This window comes from Octodon degus, unplaced genomic scaffold (genome assembly GCF_000260255.1).
Source record: "Octodon degus isolate 3935 unplaced genomic scaffold, OctDeg1.0 scaffold00146, whole genome shotgun sequence".
In the NCBI taxonomy this organism is placed as follows: Eukaryota; Metazoa; Chordata; class Mammalia; order Rodentia; family Octodontidae; genus Octodon; species Octodon degus.
In genome coordinates this window covers 909,429-922,739 of record NW_004524722.1, presented here as the reverse complement: position 1 = coordinate 922,739, position 13,311 = coordinate 909,429, and the positions used below count along the sequence as shown (strand labels likewise).

General features: G+C 37.4%; 1 protein-coding gene across 5 annotated transcripts in view; it reads right to left on the bottom strand.

Moving 5' to 3' along the window:
* Window positions 1-13,311, bottom strand: part of C2cd3 (C2 calcium dependent domain containing 3) — a 128,650-nt gene that overhangs the window by 60,068 nt on the left and 55,271 nt on the right. For all 5 annotated transcript variants that reach the window (XM_023702113.1, XM_023702115.1, XM_023702116.1 and 2 more), the window contains exons 13-15: window positions 7,394-7,516; window positions 4,157-4,648; window positions 972-1,123 (exon numbers count right to left, since the gene is read on the bottom strand). In XM_023702113.1, coding sequence (XP_023557881.1) covers window positions 972-1,123; window positions 4,157-4,648; window positions 7,394-7,516 — 767 coding nt within the window. The remainder of the gene's footprint in view (window positions 1-971; window positions 1,124-4,156; window positions 4,649-7,393; window positions 7,517-13,311) is intronic.

Sequence of the window (13,311 nt, the reverse complement as noted above, 5' to 3'; positions counted from 1 at the left end):
TCAGTGTAACTCCTCAGGTGGATTGTTTTCTAATGTTATCACCATAAGTACATAACTACTCATAGAAGGTGAACGCATGTATTTTATCACTGGATCATGATAATTGCGCCAAAAGAGACAGAGGACATCTACTATCACTCTGATTTTATATATAAGGACAAGAAAACCAGAGAGGTTAAATGACTTTTCTAAGTCAAAGGACGAATTTTCTCATTTGTACAACAGGCACAATAATATCTTACAATTTATAGGAAAGCTCAAATGAGATAATGGCCATAAAAGTACAACATTTAAAAGATAGAACCGTAAGAAGCTTCTAGAAAAGAGGGAAATGCTAAAGTAATGAAAAATTTGTACTCTGAATAAAAAAAAAATGAACAGTCTGTTCTAAAGATAAACTTTAGGTGATTCCATACTCCAGATAGGTGTTAAAAGTGAAGTACAATAATCAAATCTGAAGGTCTAATATACAACATGCATTAGAAAAATTTTAAAATGATGGATATGAACCACCCTGACATTTCATGACAGAGAGGTAAGGTGTTAGTTTAGTGAGATGGGACCTTTTGGCAGTACAGCTTCTTTTTAGAGAACGGATTCCTGAGTGAGGCTATCCAGATACTAAGCCTGGCTCTACTCTTAGAACATTTGTGAAAAGCAGTTTAATTTGTTTGAGTCTCTGTGAACTTATCTGTACAAGAGGGGAAATAAAAGGTACCTTCCACAGAGGCTTTAATGAAGATTAAATGACTTGCTGTATGACAGGCTCTGAGCACAGTGCCTGAAACACAGTAAGCACTACCTGTACCACTATTTTACAGTAGGAGAAAGAGCAGCAATAGTGGTGAACCTGAGGGAGGTCCTCCAAAGGATTGTTGAGCTAGTGATGTTTGCAAATGAAAAGAATTCCTCTTCAGTCCACAGAAAGTTAAAGATGCAACATAGAGAATACTCCAAAAGATCCTATTTACTTGAATGACATGTAAAACTGATGGAGAGGGAGTTTCACCAGCCCGAGCAGCTTGTCCTGTCCTGGGCTCCGCACCTTGTTCCAAGTTTCAATTATCATCACATTGTTTTTAAGCCTTTCCAGGTATTTGGAAGTCAGAGAGATAGGAATCACCTGTGGAGAAAAACACCAACAAAGAGAGTCCATACCTGAGACAAAGGATCAATTTGTGGTTTTACTCAGCAAACAGTTAGTGTGCACATACAGTGCTGGGAGCTGAAGGTATTAAAGTAAAACCAACTCTGTACCCTTGACAGAAGCAGCAATTTATTGTTAGAGAGCAACACATATAGGCCAGGTACAAGGCAGTATTTAAATGAAATGGCCCAGTGCAAAAATCTCTGCCCAAAAGTCTCATGGAAAGTAGTAAGGGCAACTTTCCTCTATATTTTTAATGTTTTTTTTTTTTAATTTTTAAAAATTTATTTGTGTGTGTGTGTGTGGCCAGCTCAGCCCACCAGGGGGCGGGGCAGGCTGGCATGTGGTGCTGGGGGATTGAACCACAGTCCTTGTGCTTTGCTAAGCTTGTTCTAAGTAGGTGCTTTAGACCACTGAGCCATCTCACCAGCCCTATATTTTTAATGTTTAAAATAATTCAACACCCAGCTGTTCTCAAAAGAGAAATTACAAGTCATAAAGAGAATCAGAGGAAAGAGTAGCTCTGTCAAATACAAGCTAGGTGTGGTGGTGCATGCCTGTATTCCCAGTGCTTGGGAAGCTGAGGCACGAACATCACTGTAAATTTAAGGTCAGCCTGGGTTACACAGTGAGGATTATACAGTGAGATTCTGTCTCAAAAAACAAGCAAGCAAGCCAGCCAGCCAGCCAGCCAGTCAGCCAGCCAGCCAGCCAACCAACCAACCAACCAACCAACTAAACTAGCACACTCAAGAGGCTAGCAATTGGAAGGAACCCAAGCTGTGGAAACAACTATTTTTTTTTTTTAAATATTTATTTATTTTTATTTATTACATTTATTTATTGTGTGTGTGTGTGTGTGGCCAGCTCAGCCCACCAGGGGGCGGGTCTGGCTGGCATGTGGTGCTGGGGATCGAACCGTGGTCCCTGTGCTTTGCCAAGCTTGTTTCAAGTAGGTGCTTTAGACCACTGAGCCATCTCTCCAGCCCAGAAACAACTATTAATAATAGAAGCAAGATAAGCTCAAATGATGAAACCAATGAAAACCATAAGATGAAAGAAGAGTGAACTCATGAAAAGTAGGTCTGATCATGTGTTAGGCCCTGGGTTCAATCCCTAGCACAAAGTATATATAAAGCATGAAGAAAGCTGAGGCAGCCGGATCACTGCAAGTTTTTTTTTTTTTTTTTCTCCGAATGCCTTCAGGGCTGGTTTGGCTGGCTGGAGTTTTAGGGATCTAACCACAGCAACCTGAGCCTGACTGCTTTGTTGAAGCAGTCACTTAAAGAACTGAGGGAAGGGGCAGGCCCCCTCACTGCAAGTTTGAGGCCAGTTTGGGCTGCATACTGAGTTCAGTGCCAGCTTGAACCTTAACTGTGTAAGACCCTGTCTCAAAAAAGAAAAAAGAAAGAAAGAAAGAAAAAAAAAAAGACATTAGAAGTGCAGGGAACCGAAGCAGGGCTACTTTTATGTTCACCTACAAAATTCTAATTACTGAAGGATTATGTAATTCTCTTAAAACCAGAAGTAAAACACAGCAATCTAGTCTAAATAGGAGGTTTAAGAGAACACTAAGGGGAAAAAGTACCCCTACATGTTAAGGCTCAGCAGGAGTTACCAAGAACAAAATGTTATGCCTAATAGGTGCCATATAGCCTGAGAAAATAAATCTCAGGTAGAAAGAACAGTACACATAAAGCTATAGAGATTGGAGAAGAGAATATTCAGGAAAGGCCAAGTAGTTAAGCACAATTAGACTGTCCAAGTGAGCAGAAGAATGGTGGAACTGGGATGGGAGAAGTAGGTACAGTTCTAAAGTGATCTTAGAGTCTACACTGAAGATTTATAGTCTATCCTGAAGGCTTTAGGGAACCCTGAAACTTTAGCAGGTGTGTAAAATATTCAGTTAGTGTTTTAGAAAGCTCATTCTTAGTGGTACATACAGGAAGGAATGGATAGATATGTTTTTATTTATTTATTTTGGTGGAACTGGGGATTGAACTCAGGCTCTTCCACTTGCCAGGAAGGAATGAATAGAGATGTCAAATGGAATGATTTGCAGTTCATTTGGGATGAGGTGGGGCTTGAACGGAAGCAAGGCCAATGTAATGGCAGGGGATGCACTGCAGAGATAGTTACATCTGTGGCATCTATTGCACTGGGTCAGTAATTACATGAGTCAAGGATAGATGTCAGGTTCTACTTAAATTTCTGAGTAAATTATAAAACAAACTGATGCAGATGAACAGATTTGGAAGGAAGAATAATTTCAGATTGGATATACTGGAATTCCTTCTCTCATTTGCACACCCTCAATACCTGATACACATGAGGTAACATGTTAACGCCAAGTGTAAAGTTTTTTAAGGTATTCAGGTGGTGGTGACCAACAGGCAGTCAGATTCAAGATGTGCAGCATGACAAAATGTATGGCTTATACAGAAATGTCAGTTTGAAAGTTATCTTCATAAAAATGAAAGCTGAAGCTGTAGGAACTGATATAATTATCATAGGGGAAATGGGGTTGATTTGAAGAGTACCAGCACAAGGGTACTAAATGGGAACACTAACTGGTTAAGAAAAAGGAAAAATGCTGGGTCACCACACTTGCCCTAGTTTTCTGTTGGTCTTATGACTTAAAACAATCAGGCTTTGAAATAAGCAACTGAGTGATAGGAAAAATATATAGATTAAAAAAATAGAATGGTGGAAAGATGGGGAAGTTTAACTGATCGAAGTCCTAAAGGAAGCAGAAAGGAATAGAATCCTGAATTCAAGTGAAAGAAATAGTGGGAAATCATGTAAACTGAGAAAGAAGAGAAGAAATTGAGAAAAAAAATGTCTTGAAATGTTGGCAGTCTTCCTCTTTCATTCAGTGGAGCACACCAGGTAATTACAAAGTCACCTTCCAGTTTGAACTTTCTAGATTTATGATGGAATTATGATTTGGGAAACATTTTGCCTCCTATCCCCATCTACCTTTAAATGATAGGGCATGTACAAAGTTACCTGAGAAAAGTTGAAGACTGGTTGTGTTGTACTCCATGCAATGACAGATCTGGTAACTTCCTCTGTGCTGAAGAATTTGCAAATTAAATAAACATTGCATGGTGGCTGTTTCCCAGATTCTCCAGGAATGAAGTCTTTCCCATCTGGCACCATCAATAGCACATACAACAGCAAGGCATCTTCTTTTGTTGACTCATTTGTTTGATTCACTAAATTGTGAGAGGCTGGCAAAGCCATTAAGGCTGAAGAATTTGTTGCTACAGGGCTTAATGACTTTGGGTTGGGAAGCACCAAATTTGGCACTTCTGTAGTTTCCTCATGAATTTGATTTAGGGTCTGTGGATCTTTGGTACAGGTAGTATCTTGCTTAGACTCTTGTAGAATCTCCTCTGGACTTGTAGCATCACAAAGTGGGGTATGCTGGATATTGCTAGTTACTTTAGTATTAATACCTGTAAAATCCTTGTTATCTCTAACAAGTTCCATGGTTACCTATAAAACACATACACACAAGTCAATAAGAAAGTCCTGTAGAGTTCAATCCCAGTATCCTCCACCCCCCAAAAAAAGTCATGTAAAACTAGGATTAGAATTTTGGAGCTAGAGGTAATGTCAGACGATTAGGAATTGAATTAACTTATTCTCGAACACCAAAATAGGAAGAACACCCAAACGACTACATAGTAACTTGTCAGACTGAGACAAATTAGGTGGATTATCATTAATATGAGATGAGCCTAGAATATCTTTGCTAGAAAATGAGACACTTAGAAAAAGATGGGATATATGTTTAAAAGACACAGAATCCCACTAAAGTGGCCCCTACTAATCTAGGATAACTTGAGCATCAAAGTGAGTAACAGCAATGGGTTATAGCCCATCAAATACTATAAAACTACATAAATCCATACTAATGTAAAATTAGTACGAGAAGGGACAACTATTTTATATAATAGAATGCAATTAATAAATTCTCAGGGAAGCCAGACGGATGTAACTCAGTGATACAGTGCTTGTCTAGCACAAACAAAGCCCTGGGTTCAACTTCAATCTGCAGTATTAAAAAAAAAAAAAAACAAAACTGAGAAAAAAAGAGAAAAAAAAGCACAGAGTTAGAAATGAATCTTTTACAATCATCTTTTTTTTTTACTTTAATTTTTTTTTTTTTTTTTTTTTTTTGGGTGTTACCAGGGATTGAGCTCAGGACCTTGTGCTTGCCAGGCAAGCACTTATTCCGCTGAACTATCTTCCTGGCCCCTAAAATCATCTTAATAATATGTGATTCAGGTAACTCTAGTAGTAGGATATTCCATAAAAATTACTTGCTTACTTCTAAAAACTACTAATGTACTAAAATGATTAAAAAAAAGGATTATTCTAGACTAAGAAGATTAAAAGAAATGATTAAATGTAAATGGAATGAAAAATTACCATAAAGGAAAGTACTGGCATAATTGGTAAAATGTATGGGTATAACATATCAGTGTTAAACTGACTTACATAATTCTAGAGTTATGCACAAAATTGTCCTTGTTCTTATAAAATACATAAAATACATGCTAAATAATTAAGGGGAAAATAGTTACAATGATGTGGAAAAAAGCGACAAAATAGTATAGAGAGAGATTATAAAGCAAATGTGACAGATATATATATATATATATATATATATATATATATATATATATTTGGTGAGCATAACTAATGGCTATGGGAGCACTTTGCACTACTGTATTTGCAGTATTTCCATAAGTTTGAAGTTACTTCAAAATAAAAGTTAAAAATGTTAAAAAAAAAAAAAAGGATGTGGGATAAATTTGCAGAACAGAAGTGGCTATTAACTGTCAGAAGAGTGATTTATAAGGGATTAAAATGGCTTTTTCTGTTCTTTTTATTTGAAACCCACAGGTGTTACACAGCAAAGTTCTTTCACTCTATCAAATACTGGCAGAAATCAATGTAGTATAGTACTTCCCTCAACAGAGCTAGGACAGAATATCTAGGTTCACTGATCTCTTTATTACCCATTTCAGATTATAAAGTCTGCTGCCCAGAATTAACCTAGGAGGCAAAACATACACCTTGGACAGCAGAAGAGTAAGGTGGTATTATATTTTGCAATTGAGCTTTTAAAGGTAAGTAGTAGTTACCCGGAAGACCAGGAAGATAAGAGAAGTCTTTCAAGAAGAGGAAGCAGCACAAACACAAAAGAGAAAATCATGGGAGACATGAGCTGGCATGGTATCTTAATGATTTTTATATAGGCTGACACAGCTGTCTGTGGAGAGGGCTGAAGTAGCAGGCAGAGGTCACCCGGTGAGCCCTGGGCCTGTATCTTCTAGGTGATTGGGAGCCCTGGGGATATTTTAGTCATGACTGGAAAGATTTTAAATAACTCATCAGGATGTCTAACAAAGTTGTACTAAAGCCACCCAAATTCTGCCACCCACGAAATCCTGTAAAGAACCCTTTCTCCAATGAATTACACATCACAACTCACTTCATAAGCCGCATAGTTACTTTTCTCCTTGTGCCCTACCACAGTTCTAGTCAAACCACATTCTTCTCTTTTGGGACTAATACAATAGCCTCTACATATTCCCTTTTGCCCTTCTGTAGTCTATTACACAGAAATGTTTTAAAAACATAAATCAGATCACATCCTTTCCATGCTTCAATGTCCTTTCCTGGCTCTTAGCCTAAAATCTAAGTCCTTTAACTACTTTAACTACAAATCTCTGAATGATAAGGCGACTACCTGCCTGTCTAGCCCCACTTTCTCCCACTTTCTTCTTGCTTACTGTGCTGTGATAACATTTGGTCTGTTGGCAACACAAAGCTATCTCTGTGTCAGACCTTGTTTTTATTGTTATTCCTTCTCTCCATAATGATGTCTTCCCATCCTTTTTACTTTCTCTTATTCTTCAGCTCTCACCTTAAATGTCACCTTAAGGTAAGAGCTTACCTGACTAGACTCTTCCAGTTCTTTCCAGGCACTCAATATCACATCTCATCATCTCATCTCATCTCATCTCATCTCATCTCATCTCATCTCATCTCATCTCATCTCATCTCATCCCTCATTTTATTTCTTCCATATCACTTTCACTGCCATATTTCGGTAGTGGCTCACCAATAGCAGGGACCCTACTTTTCTTTCATTGCTGTAGTCTCAATGTCAGCTAATAATTCATGGTCAGGAAATACTTGCACTTTTCTGAGTGAACATCTACGAACCTTCAAGGGGCCAAGTGGAGCCTGACCATTTTCTTGTTGCACTGGGAGTTGACCAGTGAAAGAAAGCAGTTCAGACTGAATGACAACTTGCAAAGGAAGTAATGCTGCACCGATAACTTCTGGCTGAGGGAAAAAGAAAAAGCTTAGGTTAAATTAAAAAAGAGCCACATAGGATTTTAACTGAAGTGACAACCAATGATGGCTATAAAAGAAGTCATGTTTTATGAAGTACAAAGTTTAATAATTTTCCTGAGGCAACTCTAAGTGGAAATCCACATTCCTGTCATATTTTGACCCCTTCTGGGTTTCACTACATCTTCCTGGAAGATTATAGGTTTCTTAAGTCACAAAGAAGTTGGATATGACATACTCAATTTTTAAAATTATGAATAGCACTTTATTCAAAATGTTCAAATTTACTATTAAATATAAAAATGAAATTTTAAAAGATATATAACTTACAATACCTGCTGCTGTCAAAGCTATGAAGAAACAAAAGTCTGTCATATGAATAAAGCTGGGAATATATCTTAGCAATGTACTTTTGGACAGGAAATTTGGTAGTTAATATAAAAAGCTTTAAATATTCGTATTTCTTAGCCCAGTAAAGCCATTTTTGGGAATTTATATTGAAGAAGTATTAAACAATAAAAGGCTTATGCACAAATATGAAGATGTTAAAAGTAGGGGCCAGGGAGATGGCTCAGTGGAATAAGTGCTTTCCTGGCAAGTGCAAGGGCCTGAGTTCAATCCCTGGTTCCGCCAAGGAAAAAAAAAAAAAAAAAAAAAGATGTTAAAAGTAGCAGTTAAACATAACTAGATGATAATTAAGAATTAGTGAGCTAATTATGCCACCCAGAGGATGATATAACATACTCATTAAAATGATACTTGCTAAAAGCTTATAGTACAGTAAGTAATATTTGTTTTAATGTTTGGTAAAAGTATTAAATTAAATGTATTAAATGAAATTATATGGAAAACATTAAGTACATATTTTGTCAAAAAAAGAAATAAAGCCTCAAGATGATAAAAATATAGTACAAAATCTACACTCAAAGTTACATAACACTATTCATTTGAAAAACATAAAGGAGATATACTTCAAAATAACAAGTTACCCTAACTAGAGGCATTTTCTCTTTTAAATAAAAATATTTTATAAATTTTCTACAAAGCATGAATATTTACTTTATTGTTAGCTAAAAAGTCATTAGTTATAGAAAAATGATTCAATATAAATATATCAAAAGGTAATAGAGGTTGGTTGTAGAATTATGTGATTCCCCCCCCCCCTTTCTGTATTGCTATTTGTCTGAAATGGCTTATATTATTTGTATCTTCTGGAAAAACAAACGAACAAGGAAAAAAGAAAAAGAAAGAAAAAGAGAAGCTATATTTCTCATGTTACCCATACTATAGGTGTGGCCAAAGATTTTATACCTATGGGCTGGCTATTCTTTCCTTGAAGGATGCAAACACTGCTTATGTCAGTTCATTAAAAATTTTTGTGCCAGTTGCAAGTACATTTTATAAACATGGAATTAGCTAACGAACTGCTACTCAATTACATTATTTTGGACAGGGGCTGAATACTTTAGGTATTCTACCTGCAAACAAGCCTATGATTTTTCTAAAATCACTGTTAAGGTTTGTGCCCAGTTGTCCCCCTAAAGCTTAATGCCAGTCATGGGGCAGACTTCTAGAGTTTGTGATTAACTCATGATCTACCAGGATTATGGGTGTGAGTGCTGCTGGGATTATGGGTGTGAGTGCTGCTGGGATTATGGGTGTGAGTACTGCACCCAGCCTGGGGCAGACAGCCTGAATGCAACTTAAAAGAGAGACAGACTTACTCTCGGTAGCCATTGTTGCTGCTACTCCTCGCATTTGCTCTCTGTTCTTTGCTGCCACCATGAAAGGCTGCTCTGTCATGTGCCACTCTGTGTTGGAGCCAGCTGAGTGTGGGCTAAAACCTCTACTAACTGTGAGCTAAATAAGCCTTTTCTTCCTTCACTTTGTATGTTGGGTATTTGTACCAGCAATGAGAGAACAGTAACTGAGACAATCACTTATTTAAAAAATGACAATATTACTATCTTAAAACATTTGTTTGCTATATTTCAGCTTTGCCTCATAATACCATATTCTTTTTAAAATGTATTTAGTACAGGGTCTACAGGGTCTCACTACACAGATCAGACTTTTAGTGATCCTCCTGTTTTCAGCCTCCCCAGCACTGGGATTACAGGCTTGTTCCACCAGTCTCATTCAGTCTCAGCATGCCATGGAGGCAGGGTCGGCATGGTCTAATACCATATTCTTGATTTTTAATAGAATTAACAATTGGCGTTCTTCTATGAATGAGTACTTTCACACTGAACAAATTGAGATAACAAATTTACTTTAAAAGCCTGATATAAGTCCTTCGAAAGTCAGCAAAACATAAACCATGACATAAAACAGCATATCTTTTTTTCTTTTCTCCTCATTAAACTTTGTTTTAATGAGTCTCAAAATTCTGTGACAGATTTTTGGTCAAGTTGCTTCCATTAGAATGTATTGATTTTAAAAACTAATAACTTAAAAACTGCCACACACACACACACACACACACACATAAAAATGGTCCATAAAACAACCTTTCACTATTAAACTTAATTGGCCAATTGGAAGAAACAGTTCTGAGACAGGTCTTCTACCACTGATTAAGATGGGGGTGTCAGGTGTCAGGGATAATATTCATTTAGCCTTCTGAGCTTTCTGGGCAGACTTGGTGACCTTGCCAGCTCCAGCAGCCTTCTTGTCCACAGCTTTGATGACACTCACAGCAACCGTTGATCTTATATTGTGAACAACAAAATGACCCAGAGGTGGATAGTCAGAGAAGCTCTCCACACATGGGCTTGCCTGGAACCACGTCAACAATGGCAGCATCACCAGATTTCAAAAACCTGGGGCCATCTTCCCGCTTCTTACCAGATCGGTGATCAATCTTTTCTTTCAGCTCAGCAAACTTGCAAGCAATGTGAGCTGTGTGATAATCCAGGACAGGGGCATAACCAGCACTGATCTGGCTGGCGTGGTTCAGAATAATCACCTGAGCAGTGAAACCAGCTGCTTCCATTGGTGGGTCGTTTTTGCTGTCACCAGCAACATTGCCACACTAGACATCGCTGACAGACATGTTTTTGACATTGAAGCCCATGTTGTCCCCAGGAAGAGCTTCACTCAAAGCTTCATGGTGTATTTCAACAGATTTGACTTCTGCTGTGACGATGACTGGAGTGAAGGTGATCTCCATGCCAGTTTGAGAACACCTGTCTCCACTTGGCCCACAGGGACACTACTAATACCACTAATTTTGCAGACATCCTGGAGGAGCAGCTGCAAAGGCTTGTCAGCTGGGCAAGTGGGTAGAAGGATGCAATCCAAAGCTTCAAGCAGTGTGATTCTGCTGGCATTGACATCTTTACAAGTGACCTTCCACCCTTTGAACCAAGGCATATTAGCACTTGGCTCCAGCATGTTGTCACCATTCCAACCAGAAACTAGCACAAAAGCTATAGTGTTAGGGTTGCAGCTGATTTTCTTAATGTAGGTGCTGACTTCCTTAGCAATTTCCTTGTATCTCTTCTGGCTGTAGGGTGGTTCTGTGGAATCCATTTTGTTAACACCAACAATTAGTTGTTTCACACCCACCGTGTAAGCCAGAAGGGTGTGCTCACGGATCTCCCTGTTCTTGGAGATACTAGCTTTGAATTCACCAACACCAGCAGCAACACAACCAGCAATTATTAGGACAGCACAGTCAGCCTGAGATGTGCCTGCAATCATGTTTTTGACGAAGTCTCAGTGTCCAGGGGGCATCAAAGATGGTCATAGCAACTGTCTGACCATCTGATTCCAAATTTCCACAGGGAGATGTCAATGGTGAAACCACACTCATGCTTGGCTTTTAGCTTTTCCAAGACCCAGGCATACTTGAAGGAATCCTTCCTCATCTCAGCAGCCTCCTTCTCAAATATTTCAATGGTTCTTTTGTCAAAGTCACAGTATTTGTAGATTAGCTGGCCAGTGGTGGTGGACTTGCTGGAGTCCATGTGTCTGATGATGACTATATTAATGTGAATCTTTTCCATGTTGGCTTTGATTTAGCGGTGGTTTTCGCTACACCTGTACTCTTATAGCAAATGCATTGCAAAAGATTAAAATGGCATATCTGTATATAGGATAGATCCAAGAACATGTCTGCCTTCTCAAACATGAATATTTCTTTATGAATTAAAAATTACAAACCATGTAGCCCAATAAGTTTCAAGCCTACTAGAAAAGCAAAATATAAACTATAACTAATGAAAATTTACCTTGAAAGTATAATTTGATTGTTTTGCCCATTTTTACAACTTTTAATTTATAATCCTTATTTAGAATTTTGAAAATTGGACACTTGCAAATGTGTTACTACTTTAACATATCTAATATTCAATAATTGCTAGTATAGTTTGTTTTTTTTTTGGCAGAACCAGGGATTGAACTCAGACCCTTGCGCTTGACTGAGCCATCTCCCTGGCCCCTGTTTTTTAAGTGTTTAAGAAATGCCTAGACTGTCAGGCATGTTTGTCATCCCAGCACTCAGGCAGATGAGGCAAGAGTTTAAAGCTAGCCTGGGATACACAGTTCAAGGACAGCAGAAACTACATAAAGACCCTGTCTCAAGCAAACAAGGCTCAACTTAAATTAACAATGTGAATGTATACTGCATTTTTAATACATAATTGTCCAAACAATATGTCAATATAAATTGAGCATGTTTATTTTTAGTCTTGAATTCTGCATATTTATAAAATGTAATTTCAGTTAGTGGTAGGAAATAAAATGTAAGCCTGAAAGTTGTCTTAAGTAAAACACCAGGTTCAGTGAAAGAATAAATAAAATCTGAAAAGTACAATAGACACCGTAAAAAGGAAAGAACCCATTAAAAAAAAAGGAAAACCTGAGATTAGGAAAAGGACAAGAGAGGGAGGAAATGAGGCGAAAGATATATTCATGTATATATGCAGGATGGCTTTGATACTTGTGCTGCTGATTTCTGCTGGTCTACAGAGGGAGTGGTTCATGCTTACAATGTTTTTTCTTATCCTTTTAAATTTCTATTTATTTATTTATTTATTGGATACAAGGTCTCACTACAGAGTTTCCACTAGTAGTGATCCTGTCAGCCTCCCCAGAGCTGGGACTACAAGTGTGTGTTACTACGCCTAGCTTTTAAATATCTTATAACATTTTTCCCCTAATTTTGCATGCTTATATCTGGTAATCTGAACAACTAATTTGAAGACAACATGATGCAATACAGCAATCACTGTTGAATTCCTATTGATTTGTTTGGTGAAGTTCTGTATCATTTCTCATTTTTTTTCTTTCTTTTTTTCTATTTTGTATTCTCAATAATAATAATAATAATAATAATAACACTAGGTTCAAAATGAGGCAAAATTATTAAGCAAATATTCTAAAAGATGGTCAGTGAAAATCTGAATTCTGGCATCCAGAAAAATTTGCTTGGTACCATTTTGTTATCACCAGAAAATTGATTTTAAATATTCTGTAATCTTAAGCAATGGATGAATCTTAAACCTTGGATGAAGCTGATTAGACCTACAATCCTCAAGTTATGTTTACATTATTAGGGTAATACAAACATATTAGCTAAGAGTACACAACAGTTTGTATCAACAGTATTTTTGAGAGCCTTTTTTTTTTTTTTTTTTTGCAGTGCCAGGAATTGAACTCAGGACACTGTACTTGTCAAATTTTGAATATTCCATGTGATTTGATATATTTTTACAGAAAGAGTAAGATAAAAACATTTAATAACAATATAGGGCCGGGGAGATGGCTCAGTGGAATAAGTG